Below are 18230 nucleotides of genomic sequence, written 5' to 3'. Positions count from 1 at the left end.
CTGCCTTCAGAGCTGGAGATGAGGTCGGCCTGAGAACAGCCAGGGCCAACCTATCTCGTGGCATTAGAGAGGCTAAGAGACAGTACTCCAGGAGGATAGCCCATTGTTTCAGCGACAGCAGAGACACTCGGAGCCTGTGGCTGGGGATACAGTCTATTATGGACTACAAGCCCCCACCACGGAACGGTGACAGTAACATCTCTCTGCTGAACACCTTTTTCGCTCGCTTTGAGGCAAAAAACAGCACCACTGCACAGAAGATTCCATCTTCTCCCGGTGACCAGGTGATGATGCTGACCCCGGACAGCGTAAGGAGATCCTTCAGTAGGATCAATGCACGCAAAGCTCCGGGTCCTGACAACATCCCTGGGCGTGTACTGAGGGACTGTGCAGCAGAACTCACTGATGTCTTCACAGATATTTTTAACATCTCACTTAGTCAAGCTGTTGTTCCCACATGCTTCAAAGCTACTAACATCATTCCAGTCCCGAAGAAGCCATCTCTATCCTGTTTTAATGACTGCCGTCCTGTTGCACTTACTTCCATCATCATTAAGTGCTTTGAACGGTTAGTCATGAATCACATCAAGTCTGCCCTCCCCTCCTCCCTGGACCCATTCCAGTTTGCATATCGGTCCAACCGGTCGACCGATGATGCTATTTCAACTACCCTTCACTCAGCACTTACACATTTAGAGAAAAAAGACTCATACGTTTGAATGCTGTTTATAGACTTCAGTTCAGCATTCAACACAATCATCCCTCAACAGCTCATTCATAAATTGATCGAGTTGGGGTTCAACACTTCGCTGTGCAACTGGCTGTTGGACTTTCTGATTGGAAGACCTCAGGCAGTATGGGTCGGCAGCAACACATCCAGCACCATCATACTGAATACTGGGGCCCCTCAAGGATGTGTGTTGAGCCCCCTCCTTTTTACTCTGCTGACCCACAATTGCACACCGTTACTCAACTCCAACCTCTTCATTAAGTTTGCAGATGACACGACTGTGGTGGGTCATATTAGTAACAGAGATGAGACAAACTACAGGAGTGAGGTGAGCCACTTGGCCGGGTGGTGCAGTGACAACAATCTCTCTCTCTGATTGTGGAGAAGATGAAGGAGATTGTTGTTGATTTCAGGAGAGTGCACACTCAGTATGTTTCTCTGACCATCAACGGTGCAACTGTGGAGAGCGTGAGTAGCACCAAGTTTCTGTGTGTGCACATCAGAGGACCTCTCCTGGACCGACAACACTGCAGCACTGGCCAAGAAATCACAGCAGCGCCTCTTTCTCCGCAAACTGAGGAGAGCCAGAGCCCCATCCCCCATCATGTACACCTTCTACAGAGGCACCATCAAGAGCATTCTGACCAGTTGCATCACTGTGTGGTATGGACTCTGCAAAGCATAGTGAGAGCAGCTGAGAAGATCATTGGGGTCTCTCTCCCCCTCCCTTCAGGATATTTATGGAACCCGTCTCACTCGCAAAGCTCTATGCATTGCAGGTGATCCTACCCACCCGTTACACAGCTTCTTCAGTCTGTTGCCATCAGGGAGGAGACTGCGGAGTCTTCAGGCCAGGACCAGCAGACTGAAGGACAGCTTTATCCATCAGGCTGTCAGGAAGCTGAACTCGCTCTGAACTTGCTCCTTTGTCCCTTTTCTGCCATAGGCACCACTGAACTATGCACCTCCCCTTCCCTAGATTCCATATCCCTAGGACCTTCCACTCCCTCCTTCCACTAGCATTCGATGACTTGCACCAGTCACTTTGGCAGCATTGGTCTGCTCACTACCTCATTCACCATGGAACTGAAGTCATTGGTCTGCACTTTATCTGCCGTGTGCCCTGCGCTGTTTTTATTTAACCTTATTTTTATTTATTTTTTTGTGTTTTCAGATTTTTAGGCTATATTGTGTAACAGGAAGTCAGCTAAATCTGGGAATGTAGTCACAGGAAGGAGATACATTTCTACCTGATTTAGAAAGTCCATTAATTAATTTAGGGTGTTGGCTACAGAGCTAGCCAGCAGGAAGTTGAAAGGCCTTCACCTGTTCAGAATGAGGGAGTTAAGGCTCTATAATTTGTTCAGAGAAATTCCTATTGTTTGCTGCCTCCAGAAGCTGCATCCTGAAGCCATGTGGGCTGGGAGCAGGAGGACAGTCAGCGTGTGCCTCCCGACAGGATGTGTGGGCCTGGGAGAAGACCCCCCGGAGTGATGTGTGCCCGGGACGGTAACCAAGGGTGAATACGTCTCAAAGGTGAGAAGACGAACTGTTGATGTGAAAGAAACAAAGGACTGTGTTGCCCTGTGAAGCTATTATAAAAGGACTATTGAGTGTCCGCTGTAGGACAAGGAAGTCTGCCCGACGGTAGGTTGGAGACAGACACTTAGACAGGTTCCAGTTGTGAGAAGGTAGCCGCCCACAGAGGCAAGGATTTATTTTCTGTTTTATTTTATTTTGGATGTTTTGCTGCATACAGCCTGGTGAAGAAAACACCATTTAATAAACCACACTGTTTGTTTGCAAGCACTTGTCGGCTACCTCTCTGGGAAAACGCACCCCCCAAGGGGTCATCCACACCCGCCACCGAGCTAATCCCTCACATATGGAGAAAATAAATCCTTGCCTCTGTGGGCGGCTACCTTCTCACAACTGGAACCTGTCTAAGTGTCTGTCTCCAACCTACCGTCGGGCAGACTTCCTTGTCCTACAGCGGACACTCAATAGTCCTTTTATAATAGCTTCACAGGGCAACACAGTCCTTTGTTTCTTTCACATCAACAGTTCGTCTTCTCACCTTTGAGACGTATTCACCCTTGGTTACCGTCCCGGGCACCTCCTATTTTCTCTTTATAACCTTTCCTGGACCAGTTGATAACCTCCCATGACTTCCTTCACCACCTTTATGCTGACGACACCTAGATCTATCTCTCAACTCCTCAACTCACTGTCTCAATCTCCTCACGCATCACAAACTTACTGAGTGACATATCATTATGAATGTCACACCACTTCCTCAAACTCAACCTTTCTAAGACTGAGCTTGTAATATTTCCCCCCTCCCCGATTCCCCCCACACGACTTTACCATCGAGATCAATGGCACAACCAATGGTCCTTCCACACATGCCAGGGTGCTGGGTGTAATCCTAGACTCTGACCTCTCCTTCAGCCCCCACATCCAATCATTGGCTAAATCTTGCCTCCTTAACATCTCCAGAATTTGCCCCTTCCTGATTAACACCACCACAAAACAATGTATTCACTCCATGGTTATTTCCTGCCTTGACTACTGCAACTCCTTCCTCACTGGCCTACCTTTACACAGGCTATCCCCCCTTCAGCCTATCATGAATGCTGCTGCCAGATTATTACACCTTACTAACCGATCCGTGACTGCTTCCCCTCACTGCCAATCTCTTCACTGGCGTCCCCTACCCCATCAAATAAAATTCTAAATACTAACCACACCATACAAGACCATACACAACATCACCCCCAGCTACATCACCAACCTAATCTGCAGATATCACTCAAGTCGTCCTCTCCGTTCCTCCCAGGACCTCCTGCTCTTTAGCTCTCTTGTTACCTCCTCCCACACTCACCTCCAGGACTTTTCCAGAGCCTCTCCCATCCTCTGGAACTCCCTGCCCCAGTATGTCCGGTCAGCTCCTACCCTGTCCGCCTTTAAAAACACACCTATTCAGGGAAGCCTACCCCACCTCCATCTAAGATCTGTACTTGAGTCCCCTCCATCAGATCATCCCCTACAGCCACTACCTTTTGTACCACCTCCCCCTTCCTTTAGATTGTAAGCTCCATGAGCAGGGCCCTCCTATTCTTTTTGTATTGAACTGTATTGTAAATTGTGCTGTCCCCCTTTTTATTGTAAAGCACTGCGTAAACTGTTGGCGCTATATAAATCCTGTATTATAATAATAATATTAATAATCTGTGTAATAGATGTTGTGGGTGGAATTCAGCTTTAAAATAAAATTAAACAGGTGTCGGGGTAATGTTCGGCACATTTGTCTATAATGGTATTTTATTCTGTCAGATAGGAATGTACCCGCTCTGGAGACAATACCGGTGATCTTTGCTGCTCCTGGAGAGAAGGTGACACTTCTGGGTCACTTCACAAGTAACAACATAGCATCTGTAAGTAAGGTCACCTGTCATGTAAGGAGGACCGTGGACGCTGGTGCTACATGTGACAGTGGCGCAAATATCGGAGAGTGCTCCTATAAGAATAATATTTTTTCTTTCCAAATCAACCAAGTTACCAGTGAGGATGAAGCCTTTTATTGTTGGCAAGTGAACATTTCTACTAATAATGAAGAGGAAAACACATATAACTATCTTGGACCACAGCTTCTTATTATAGGTGGGTGATTTATTTTTCCAACAATTAGCAGTGTTCAGAGGAAAATCTCTTAAATCTGTATAGCTGTTCTAATCCAATCTTTACAACCTCATATAACCTTTAACAGGTCAAAGTAAAATTCAAAATGGTAATAAACCCCCAAAAAATATTTAATTGCAGCTTACCATTTCTTAGATGTGTTGGCTGCATTCATTTCCTTTTTTAGGCTTTTTTTCCCTTTATTTTTCCCCTAGTAATCCAGCCAGTAAGTCTGTTGTTTTTCAATTTCATTTAACAGACCAAGTCTCCTATGTGATATAATATATTTAAGGCAGGCTCTCTTTAATGAGACATCAGGGGTGATTTAGGCCTTTATGTCTTACCTGCCTTCCATTGAAGTTAATGGAGTGCAGATCACACTCCATTAGCTTCTTCACTGGCCACAAAAGCCAAGGAAAGTGTCACTACAAAATGAAAGTGATGTTTTACACCGGTGGTTGCCAACATTTCAGAACTCATGGACCACTAAACTCACAATTTTGAATCGAACATGAATTTTATATGCTTTATAAACACAATGCTCCAACTCTCTGCCCCCTCCTCCTGGATCACACTACTGCCTTATACACAGTGGTTTATTTTGGTTTTGTGTGCCCCCCTCCAGAGATGTATAGTAACTAAGTAGAACTACTTCACTACTGTACTGAAGTACGGAAAGACGGTATCTGTACTTTCCTAGAGTAGAATTTTTTTCTCCTACTTCCACTTTTACTTCACTATATTTTTTCGATGATTTCAATACTTCTACTCCCATATTTTATTTTTGTGCTGCATAGTTACTCGTTACTATTATAAAAATGACCACTGCCAGAACAGTAGATGGCAGGTTTCATGAAGCTCAAAACCAGAGTTGTATAAAGTACTCAAAACCCATACTTGAGTAAAAGTAAAAGTGCTCGATCAAAAAGTGACTTGAGTAGAAGTGGAAGTGCTCTATCAAAAAGTGACTTGAGTAGAAGTGGAAGTGCTCTATCAAAAAGTGACTTGAGTAGAAGTACTAAAGTATTCAACATTTATTGTACTTAAGTATTGCAAGTAGTTTTTTTTTAAATTTTGCTACTCAAGTACTGAAAGTAAAAGTACCAGTAGTTTTGAAAAAAAAAATCGCTACTCAAGTACTGAAAGTAAAAGTACAAGTACTGTGTTATGTAGTTATTAAAGAAAGAAGTCAAAAGTTTGAACATCATATTGTTTTTTATTATTTCAAATGCAGCTTTTATTTATGCATACAGTAGCATTTATTTTCGTATGCGCTGATAATACACATGTTTTGAGCTTCATGAAACCTGCCATCTACTGTTCTGGCAGTGGTAATTTTTATAATAGTAACGAGTAACTATGCAGCACAAAAAAAATATATCGGAGTAGAAGTATTGAAATCATCAAAAACATGTAGTGAAGTAAAAGTGGAAGTAGGAGAAAAAAATTCTACTCTAGGAAAGTGCAGATACCGCCTTTCGGTACTTAAGTACAGTAGTGAAGTAGTTTTACTTAGTTACTATACATCTCTGCTCAAAACATGTGTATTAGCAGCGCATACGAACAGAAATGCTACTGTATGCATAAATAAAAGCTGCATTTGAAATAATAAAAAACAATATGATGTTCAAACTTTTGACTTCTTTCTTTAATAACTACATAACACAGTACTTGTACTTTTACTTTCAGTACTTGAGTAGCAACATTTAAAAAAAAAACTACTTGCAATACTTAAGTACAAAAAATGTTGAATACTTTAATACTTCTACTCAAGTCGCTTTTTGATTGAGCACTTCCACTTCTACTCAAGTCACTTTTTGATCGAGCACTTGTACTTTTACTCAAGTATGGGTTTCGAGTACTTTATACAACTCTGCCCCCCTCGAAAATTTGTCCCACCCATTCCTGTCCACCGACACCCGCCATCATCTGTGGATCGGATGGCAGTCAGATGGAAATGGACAGGAGCCTGCCCTTACTATGAAGCTGCTCTTATTACATTTATTATTTTATTTTAATTTTTTTTTTTTTACAACTTTTTTTATACATGTACAATTTTTTTTTTGGGGGGGTGGGCTTTGGAGAGACATCAGGGGTCTAAATAGGCCTCTAATGTTTCTTTGTCTGCTGCACTTTGGATGAATGAGATAAAAGTCTGTATTGAGATTTTATTCATTCATAAAATGAATAGGAGTAAACACAGTTTACTATGTGTCAGTGATTATTGAATACAGAGGCAATCAGTACTGTGATCACTGTCTGTATTTGTTCAGGAAAGGAAGGAACTGGTATACACATGTTTACCAGCCCCCCTCTCTCCATCCATTCAGCAAACTCTCACACTAGCAGCAGGAAAGAGGGATTGCTGGCCAGCAGCTGCATGGAGTGATGGTGACGTCACCCCTATATTCTAGGAAGGACGGGTGGAAGAGCCGACCGGCCGGCAGCTCACTTATTTACTGTGCGTGTACTTTGCATTGAATGTGAGTGTAACCTTTAATTTTATAACAAATACTATCTACGGTTTTACGCTATGGAGCCTTTTATTTGTGTTACATGATGGTGTAATACCTTACACTTCTCCACATTAATCCTCAATTGCCACATAGTTGCCTACTCTGTTATTTTGTTCAGGTCATTCTGTAAGATTTCTGCATCACGATGCAAAGTTATTGCCCTGCTCAATTTTGTGTCATCTGCAAACAATGAGATTGAGCCACTGATCCGTTCCTCAATGCTATTTATGAATAAATGGAACAAAATTGGTCCTAGGACTGAGCCTTGGAGGACCCCACTTACCACTCCAGACCAGTCTGAGTATGCGTTATTTATCACCACCCTTTGGACACGCCCCTTTAACCAGTTTTCTATCCAAGAGCAAACCTTGTGGTCTATAGAAATATATAACAGATGCTGGACCAGCGCTATTAAACCCACAGTGTGAGGGGAAAATTATAAAAACGAATGTAAACAATAGATATAAAAGCAGATATAGAGACTCAAAAAATATTGATAAAAAACACAATAATGATAAATATTTCAGGTGTATATAGATACAAGGTCCATGGAGTAGAGTCTATGTAGAGATGGATGGATGGATCTATGCCTGCAGACCTTATTTTGTTTGTGGGGGACTTTTTTGAATGCCTTAGCAAAATCCAGATGCAACACATCCACAGGTCTCCCCCTATCTAGCTCACAGCTCACCTCCTCTTAGAATGTTAACAGATTGGTCTGACAAGAATGTCCTTTTGAAAACCTGTGCTCAACCCATGCTTAACTCAACATACTTGAGCTAAGGGCAGGAAGTAAATGCTAAATAAATCATTTGCCCTTACTCAAGATGGCCACAGCCAGAAATGCTAGGGGATGTTTTTCAAAGTGATTTCTCACCAAAATAAAGCATGCAGACATGGATGGATGGGGGGGTTGGCCTACAGGGTGTAGGGAGGAGAAAGCTGAATCCTTTACCCATCAGAAGCCAACTGCTTCTCCTTCTGACAGGAGTGACACTGCAATCATTCCTGTCATGAGGAGCGGGACAAGTGGTCAGAGCGGCAGTGCTACCCCTCAGTATCCAGGTGCACAGGCCCCTTCTGCTCCCTTGCTCTGGCTCTACCTGTAGGGTTATGTTTACACTTGCAGTTGGGGGACAGTAAATACACACGGTTGAGCTACATTTTTACAGCCCCCAACTGCTCCTCTTTAGGCTGTAGTGGATGGGCTATGATACTGCCACTGCACAAAGTGGATGGGGGTATATCCATGCTATGGTCATGATGCAAAGCAAAAGCAAAAGCAAAGCATGGCAAAAATTATCTCCCCATCACCTTCGGCTAGCAATACTGCCCACTGAGTGTAACCAAATCAGCTGAATGGGAAAGCCCTACAAACACATGCAATGCTTTTTAGGGGTTAAAACAGGCAGGGAGGATGTGTTATAACACCTCCTTACTGCTTCTCAAATGCCCCCTGAAAAGCAATCCAATGTGGATTGCTCCTCAGAGGTTAAAGTTCATGTATGAGATCCATGAGTGCAGGGGAAAGGAGGTTGAGCTCTGTCATTTCAAAGCCATTGTTTCTAATTTTTAGGGACTCAATAATGACTGGAATAGTACCACTGGACTGGCATAGGGCCAATGTGGTGCTTATTAGGGTTGCACCGATACCACTTTTTTAAGCCCGAGTGCAAGTACCCATTTTTTCTTTACCCACTGATACCGATTACTGATATTTTTTGTAATGTCGTGTGACAGTTTTCAAAGCACAATACAGACTAATAATATCTTCTTATGTAGCACTGATGGGCACTGATAGGTGGCACTGATGGTGATGATAAGACGGCACTGAAGGGCACTGATAGGGGGTGTCACTGATGAGGAGGCACTAATATGCAGCACTGATGGGCACTGATAGGTGGCACTGATGGGCACAGATGAAGCGGCATTGATGTGGAGGCACTAATATGCAGCCCTGATGGGCACTGAAAAGTGGCACTGATATACAGCACTTATAGGTGGCACAAAGTCAATGATTACATGGCGCTCTCTGATGGTGGGTGGCATACCATAAAGAGGTAAAGAGGTAAAAATATAGAAAGTAAAAAATGGGTAGAAAAATATAAAAAAGGATGAGGTGGAAGGGGGGAGGGGGCCCACGAAAGCGGCTGCCAGCTGGAGCAAGGAGAGGCTCTGAGGAGAATAAACAAAAAGAAAGCAGCGCCAGCTTAGTGAAGCATAAGGTTTATTAATAAAAAAAACACATAGTGACTTACTCTTAGGTAAGTAAAGGCCGGTTTGGTAGGTGAATGGGATCATCCATCTTCTTGTCCTGGATACCGTTGCAGAAAGGAGGGGTGCAGGGTGCCGGTGGTGCGTGGAGGCTGTGGGTCTAATGGAGGAGCATGGATGCTCCGAAAGCTAGCAACGCCCATCTTTCCCTCCACCTCACAGGAAGTGATGTCGGGCTGACAGGAAGTAGGAAGTGGAGCCCCATTGAGAGTCCTCCACCACCACAGCACCATCAGACAGGCTGCCAGACAACAGCCTCCATGCACCACCGGCACCCTGCACTCCTCCTTTCTGCAACGGTATCCAGGACAAGAAGATGGATGATGCCATTCACCTACTGAACCGGCCTTTACTTACCTAAGAGTAAGTCACTATGTGTTTTTTTTATTAATAAACCTTATGCTCCTATAAGCTGGCGCTGCTTTCTTTTTGTTTTTTGCTGATAGGTGGCACTGCTGGGCACTGAAAGGCAGCACTGATTGTGATGCACCCCTGCCCCTGCCAGCTTGTTGTTAAATGTTGTTGTTGAATGTTGATGGCGCGCTGACTCCCTCCGTCTTCTCTCGGCCGACTGACTTCCGGGAGGTATTGGATTAAGCATCGGAGCATTAGTACAAGTACATTAGTACAAGTACTCGTGCTAATGCTCAGTTTTGGCACGATACCGATAATAGTACTAGTATCGGTATCAGTGCAACCCTAGTGCCTATTTTTAAAAAAAGGATCAAAGTCATTACCGACTAAAAGGCCACATAGATGAGTTCTTGTTGGATAAAAATATTTTAAGCAACAGACAGCTTGGATTCATGAAAGACAGAAGTTGTCAGACAAATCTGATTTCTTTTTTTGAGGAAGTAAGTAAAACCTTGGACAGAGGGGTCGGTGTGGACATAGTATACTTGGATTTTGGAAAGATCAGTTTGTAAATGGATAGAAAACTGGCTAAAAGATAGAATTTAGAGAGTAGTGGTTAATGATTCTTACTCTGAATGATCTAAGGCTCAGTGGTGTACCCCAAGGTTCAGTGTTGGGACCCTTACTTTTTAATATCTTTAAAAATGATACAGTGCCTTGCGAAAGTATTCGCCCCCTTGAACTTTGCAACCTTTTGCCACATTTCAGGCTTCAAACATAAAAATATAAAACTGTAATTTTTTGTGAAGAATCAACAACAAGTGGAACAAAATTTATTGGATATTTCAAACTTTAACAAATAAAAAAATGAAAAATTGGGCGTGCAAAAATATTCAGCCCCTTTACTTTCAGTGCAGCAAACTCTCTCCAGAAGTTCAGTGAGGATCTCTGAATGATCCAATGTTGACCTAAATGACTAATGATGATAAATAGGGATGATCGAACAGTTCGGGTCGAACCGATGGTCGACCCAAATAAACGTATCCAGGTGTTAGAATGGCCAAGTCAAAGTCCAGACCTGAATCCAATCGAGAATCTGTGGAAAGAACTGAAAACTGCTGTTCACAAACGCTCTCCATCCAACCTCACTGAGCTCAAGCTGTTTTGCAAGGAGGAATGGGCAAAAATGTCAGTCTCTCGATGTACAAAACTGACAGAGACATACCCCAAGCGACTTACAGCTGTAATCGCAACAAAAGGTGGCGCTACAAAGTATTAGCTTAAGGGGGCTGAATAATTCTGCACGCCCAATTTTTCAGTTTTTTATTTGTTAAAAAAGTTTGAAATATCCAATAAATTTTGTTCTACTTCATGATTGTGTCCCACTTGTTGTTTATTCTTCACAAAAAATTACAGTTTTATATCTTTATGTTTGAAGCCTGAAATGTGGCAAAAGGTTGAAAAGTTCAAGGGGGCCGAATACTTTCGCAAGGCACTGTATAGGGTCTGGGATTAAAAGCACCATTTTAGTCTTTACAGATTAAACCAAGCAGTGGAATAACTTCCTTACAGGATGTCTCTAACTTACACGCCAACCTTAATGCACTGTTTAATTGGGCAACTTTGTGGCAAATGAGGTTTAATGTTGATAAATGTAAAGTTATGCACTTAGGAACTAAGAATATGCATGCATCATACATAATATGGGGAGTAAAACTTGGGGAATCCATAGTGGAGAGGGATCTGGGGGTTTTGGTAGATCATAAGCTTAATAATAGCATGCAATGCCAAGCTGCGGTTTCCAAAGCAAGCCATGTCCTTTCTTGTATTAACAGAGGCATGAACTGCAGAGAGAGAGATATAATTTTGCCCCTGTACAAATCATTAGTAAGACCTCATCTGGAATATGCAGTTCAGTTTTGGGCATCAGTTCTTAAAAAGGATATCGGGGAACTGGAGAAAGTGCAGATAAGGACAACCAAACACATAAGAGGCATGGAGGAGCTCAGCTATGAGGAAAGATTACAGGAACTGATTTTTTTCTCTCTTGAGAATAGGAGATTAAGGGGGGATATGATCAACATGTATAAATACATAAGGGGTCCATATAGTGAACTTGGTGTTGAAGTATTCACTTTAAGGTCATCATAGAGGACAAGGGGGCACTCTTTACTTCTGGAGGAAAAGAGATTTCATCTCCAAATACAGAAAGGTTTCTTCACTGTAAGAGGTGTGAAAATGTGGAATAGACTCCCTCCATAGGTGGTTCTGGCTAGCTCAGAAGATTGCTTTAGGTAGAGTTGATCCAGGGACTATCTGATTACCTCTCAGGGGATTAGGAAGGAATTTTTTCCCCTGCTGGAGCAAATTGGACCAAGCTTTTCTGTATTTCTTTTTTGCCTTCCTCTGGATCAACTGTGGGTATAGGATTGTGTATATGGGATTGTATGGGTGTGTGTGTGTGTTTTTTTTTTTTTTTTTTTATTATTGGTTGAACTAGATAGACTTGTCTTTTTTCAACCAGACTAACTTTGTAACTTTGTAAAAGACCCCTTAAAGTGACGGTGTGGCTGTACAGCTGTCCGCATCACTTTAATTTGAAATGCGATTGCAAGCTGGAAAAAAAAAAACAAGACCAAGCTCACATGAGCTTGCTTTAAGCGCCGGTTCACATTACCGCGACGCTACTTGCAGGGGCGACCTCCGAGATCGCGGTGCGAGCAGCGCGCCGCGACCTCGGAGCGGCCGCCACGGACTTCATAACGCCTCCTGGTCGCCCCAAAGAAGCTCCGGACCCTTTTCTAGGTCGGAGCGACTTGTGTCGCTCCTATTAGAACGGGTCCGCAGCTTCCCTATGGTAGGCGACCTGCGGCGACCTGTGAGGCGACCAGGTCGCCTCACAGGTCGCCCCAGTGTGAACCGGCACTAAAGGGTTAGTTCACGTTTACATTTTTTCTGTAAATATGAACTAACATCAGGCACCCTCCCCTTCTCCCCCCGGTCCCTGCTGTACTTACCCCTGGGGTTCCCTAGCTGTCAGAACCCCAGAAGCTGCTACAGATGTCTGGGGACCCGAAGTCCCTGCTCTTCCCCCCTCCCTGCTCTTCCCCCCTCTTTCCCTTTAGCTCTTACTTGACGGACCAGATGGATTGTGATTGGTCAGCGCCATCAATGTGACAGTGGTGACCAATCAAAACCAATCTGGTCCGTGCCAACAGACTGCACAGAGGTCTGTTTTAATTATTTCTTTGTTCGTCTTTAAGGTAAAACAAGCACCTTAAACATCACTCAGCCAGAGGAAGTGGAATTCCATCAATCAGCTACAATCAATTGCAGTTTCACTCTACAACAGGACAACTCTATTCTATGGATGGAAGTCTACTGGATTATCGGGGATGCTAGAGAGAGCTACGTCTACCATCCAAACCTGGACTACATACACCCCGATTACAAGGGAAAGGCCAGATTGGTGGATGGGTTCAACCTTCACCTGGAAGACTTCCATGGACCAGATAACACCACCTTCTACTGCAGAGTGATCTTTAGACAATGCAATGGGCGACCAGAAAATCCAAACCGCATAGATACAATCTTAGAAGAAGGTCCTGGGACACGAATAATAGGTAAAGGTACATACTGAGGGTTTAAAAATATCTAAAAGTATTATTGTAAACAATCTGTTTTTAGAGTTCATGCTGCCATAGTCACATGGTGTAGGGAAAGGAAATCCTAAAAGTCGCACATCACAACAAAACCCTGTGAGGAGGTGTATGTCTCAGCCCGAGCTCCAACGAAGCCACGCCCCCTCCAATACGTTTCACTCTGTCCCGGAGCTTAATCATGGGGATAGAGATCCCATGTGTATATAGGAATAAATACACGCATCATTGGCTGCCATTCAAATAAAGAAAATGTGTGTCAGGTGAGCGTTTGCCTAGTACTGGGATAACCGAGCAAAAAGAGTGATGTAAGTGCCAAGAATAATATTAAAAAAAAATGCCAGTACTAAAAGCTAAATGGTGAAAAATGGCAAGATGAAAAATAAAGATGTCTATCTAAAAAGGAAGTGTTCCTCAGGACCCTCTAACAGGCCAGGTTTTCAAAATAACTGAAATACATCACATGTGATATAATTTGCCTCTCAGTGATTTCAGTACTCTAGTCTGCATCTCCCCAAGGTAATACTTAAAATCTGGCCTGTTAGTGGGTCCTGAGGACTAGAGTTAGGAACCACTGGAATAAAGGGTCCCAAAAAAACTATAAAATGTTGAACTTTATTACCTGCTTTTAGACATGAGCAGAACGAAATCATTCAATTCATTTTCAGAATTCGTTTTGTTTATTCAAATTTTGAATCAATTCAAATTGCTTTCAAATTGGAATTGAATTCCATTTGAATTGCATTTGAATAGAATTCCATTCTAAATCCATTCTAAATCATATTTATTTGGGTGGGTCGAGTGATGATGTTAGCTGACAACATCTCCTCAGGGAATGATGCTGTAAAAGCTGCCTCTGTAAAAACCTTTTGAAGGTATGGGGAGAGGACATCTACTAAGCATTTGAAATATTATTCAAGAGACCATCGGGGCGAGGAGATTTGTCTGTGGGGTGAATTTAATGACACGTATTATTTTCATCTACAGTGAAGTGCCTGTCAAGCTCCGCCAGTTGGGTGGGGGATAGGAGGTTTATTGTTTTCAAAAAGTCATTTATTGAGGTCAGAGAGGGCTGTGGGGTAGATGTGTCCTCTTTGAGGTTGTAAAGAGTGTCATAGTAATCGGAGAAGGCATTGGCTATTTCCTGGGGTTAGTTTTTTTTTTTTTTTTCTTAGTGGTAGGATGGAAGATAAAGGGTATTCTAGTTTTAGCACTACGGGTTTTGAGTCTATTTGCTAATAGTTTGCCTGCTCTGTTGTTGTGGGTGTAATATCAGAGTTTAAGCCGTCTCATGTACTGGTCGTGTTGGGAGCATAGTAGGGTGGGGAGTTTATGCTGAAGGTTTATCAGTTTGGTTGAAGCAGAGTAAGTGGGAGAGATTTTGTTTTGGGTTTCAAGTGTATGGATTGAGTCAAGCAGTTTGGTTAAGTTGGCATTGAATTTCTTTTTTGTTTGGCTGCGCTACTCAAAAGAAAGTGCTGTGACCACACAATATCAAAATAATTGTGAAAATAAAATATAAAAGTCCGTAAAGTCTCTTATCAAAATTCCAGAGAAGATGAATAAGTGTTCATATGATTCGCTGAGTGAAAACAAACGTCCACTAGTGGTAAAAACTGCTTACCAGAGTGTATTAGATATAATGCCAAATTCAATGATTTGCACGCCCAGAATCTCCAATGGATATTCCACAGCCAGGTCAAAAACTCCAATGTGTTTCCAAATCTCAGACCATAAGTAGGCTCAGCAGGCATTAAACTGCGTACATATAAAAGAAGATAGTATGGAATCCCATAGCGTAAAACTGGTATATGTTGTGTATATAAACAACTTAAGTGCACAAAGCGTGAAATCAAATCCCACCGAACTGCGAGACATTCAATAGGTGACAAAAGTTCCAGATTATGTCAACACCACCAAAAGTGTAATAACCACCACCAGATGTGCAAACTGCTTACCAAATAAGTATATTTAAAATGCATATGATATTGTGTCTTAAACACCCAACTTGTCTGAAGGATAGTGACCTCCATCAATCATGCAGACTGCTTACCAGAAGTAAACATATGTTTTGCCAGTGAAAAAATAAGGCAATCCAGATGTACACCCGACTCCACACAGGAACAGTGACCGCCACCCCAATCCACAAACTGCTTACCAGATGTAGTTATAAGTAATGCCAAAAGTAGAAATCAATCTACCAAAAGGTCTCATGTACTCCGGTGTCCAGACAATTGAATAAAAAGGCCTCTTATAAAGGCTTCATGGGCATTCCACAGGGAGAAAATGTTGGAAACGGAAGGGACATTTAGCTGAAAGAATTGCTCTAAACATTCGGTGAGATGTTGTCGGTTAACTGGATTTTGAATGATTGTATTGTTACAACGCCACATGAATACTCTAGGGCAGGGTTCCTTTTCCTCAACAGAGATGATATGGCAGCATGATCTGACCAAATGATATCAGATATTGAGGAAGAGGAAATCCGCTGCATGGTCCACCATGGTCAATTCTCGAGTATGCCTACGTGAGAAAAATAAGTAGTCTCTTTCATTTTCGTGGTGACATCTCCAGACGTTGTGTACATCTCAGGTGTGAAGAAAGATCTTCAGTTCTGGGCGTAATATTTTACCAGAGATGGAGGTGCCCATCGAGGTGTTAGGGACTGCATTGAAATCCCCGCCTATGATGAGTCTTCCATGTTGAATGGATCAGATCTTCTTGAACAGTCTTTTGAGAAATCTTAGTTGGTGGGTGTTTGGAGTGTAGATGTTCACCAATATGTATGGAAGGGAGTTAATGCAGCATATAAGAGAGATGTAGCAACCCTCTGGGTCCAAGAAGGATTCTGTGAGTTTAAAGGAGAGAGAATCTCTCCTTGCCTTCGGAACCCCTCTTTTTTTGTAGTGGTAGAGGCGAGAAATATGTGCGGAAAGGATTTGTGTGAGCAATATGGGGTGGCTCTTGAGGTAAAATGGGTTTCTTGAATGAGCAAAATGTCTACCCCCTGATGCTGAGCTTCTTTCCACATTGAGTTTCTCTTGGCAGGGTGGTTCAGGCCATTAATGTTCAGTGATAGGATCTTAAAACCCATAATTGAATGTTAGAGCTGAGCAGGGTGGTTATAATGTCCTGGAATAGGAGATGTTGTAGTATGTCAGGTAGAGGGTGGAGACTCTTGTTGGTGAGTAGCAGGTGGAGTGGAGTTTGAATCCCGGAGTGGGGTAAAAGATATGAAGGAGTTATTGTATGATAAGTCAGTAATGCACCAAAAGTCCCATGTAATCCAGAGTCCAACTTAGGAGGGAAAACATAGGGAGGAGGGTAAAGAAAGGGTGTAAACAAAAAAATTAGCAACCATAAAAAACAATTCCCTCTTCCCCCAGTGATTGCTGTCAAACATAGTTGGGCAAGGAATGTGGTGTTAACACACCTTCTGCAGCCGGGAGCTTGTGGGTCTTGAAGTTGAATTGAAGGGGTAGGAGTCCTCTAGAGGATTCTTCAAGAGTTACGTTTGTGCCTGGCAATTATTTTATTTTCTATTCTATCCCTTTTGTTCTATTCTGTTTTGTTCTGTTCTTTTATTTTGTATTCTGTTCTGTTTTACGCCTTTCTATTCTTTTATATTCTATTCTATTTTATTATCTATTCTATTCTATTATTTTCTATTCTATCATGTTTTTATCTATTCTAATTCAAATTTATTCTATATGAAATTCAAATTTATTCTATTTAAAATTAGAATTTTGGAAGAAAGATGGTTATATTCTTTCTATTTTATTCTATTCTATTTTATTGCTTTTTTATGTTCTATTCTTTTCTTTTCTATCCTAGTCAATTATATTATTTTATTTTCTATTCTAATCTATTATTTTCTATTCTATTTGAATTCAAATTTATTTTATTAGAATTTTGGGAAATTTTCTATTCTTTTCTATTCTATTCAAATTCAGATTTATTCTATGTGAAACTTGATTTTCAGAAGATGGTTATAGTCCCTCTATTTTAAACTATACTATTCTAATCTATTCTATTTTTTATTCTATTCTTTTCCTTTATTTTCTATTCAATTTTATTCCATTCAGAAATTTGAATTTGATTCAAAAAATTAATTAAAGTTTAAAAATTATTCAAATTCGAATTTCGTCCAAAATTTTGATTTGTTATTTTGGATTTGTTTAAATTCGATTTGTTTAATTCGTCCTAATTTCAATTCAGAACCAAACTAACCGCACATGTCTAACCTCTTTATTAAAAACAACAAACAAACTGAGGTTAAACGGCTCCCTATAAAAACACACTAAAATATGATGAAATGTATAAGAACACACATAATTATATCATATTAGGGTGAAAGCAGAGTCTACAGGTGGGAACAAGTTTAAAGAAAAATATATCAAAGACCCCGCTAGTCTGGAAAGAAAAAAGAAAAAAAGATGAAAAAAAATAAATATTCACAATATTGGGTGATTCAAAGTTAAGACCTTTTGGGATGCAGGTATCAAATTTAACTACTTGCCTACCGAGCACATTCACCCCCTTCCCGCTCAGGCCAATTTTCAGCTCAGCGCTGTCACATTTTGAATGAAAATTGCACGGTCATGCAACACTGTACCCATATTAATTTTTTTTAAAAATTGTTTTCACTCAAATAGAGCTTTCTTTTGATGCTATTTAATCACAGCTGGGTTTTTTTTTTTTTTTGCTAAACAAATATAAAAATGACTGATAAGCTTGGAAAAAAAATTCTTAGTTTCTGTTATAAAATGATGCAAAGAAGTAATTTATCTCTTGCACTGATGTGCGCTTATGAGGCTGCACTGATGGGCACTGATAGGCTGGACTGATGAGGAGGCACTGATCTGTGGCACTGATAGCTGGCATTGATAGGTGGCTCTGATGGGCACTAATAGACGACACTGAAGGGCACTGATAGGCTGCACTGATGGGCACTGATAGGCAGCACTGATGGACACTGATAGACGGCACTAATGAGGAGGCACTGATGAGAAGGCA

General features: G+C 41.7%; 1 protein-coding gene across 1 annotated transcript in view; it reads left to right on the top strand.

Moving 5' to 3' along the window:
- LOC309552864 (uncharacterized protein) overlaps window positions 1-13195 on the top strand; it is a gene marked incomplete at both ends in the record, with an annotated part of 124000 nt that extends 110805 nt beyond the window's left edge. Inside the window, 2 exons of the mRNA XM_082253775.1 lie at window positions 4067-4393; window positions 12819-13195. Of these exons, the coding sequence (XP_082109901.1) occupies window positions 4067-4393; window positions 12819-13195 (704 nt within the window). The remainder of the gene's footprint in view (window positions 1-4066; window positions 4394-12818) is intronic.
- Between the last annotated feature and the right edge of the window lie 5035 nt (window positions 13196-18230).

The sequence above is a fragment of the Pelophylax lessonae genome (genome assembly GCF_965119305.1).
Source record: "Pelophylax lessonae genome assembly, chromosome: 4".
Classification (NCBI taxonomy): domain Eukaryota; kingdom Metazoa; phylum Chordata; class Amphibia; order Anura; family Ranidae; genus Pelophylax; species Pelophylax lessonae.
This window is presented reverse-complemented; position numbering and strand designations above follow the sequence as displayed.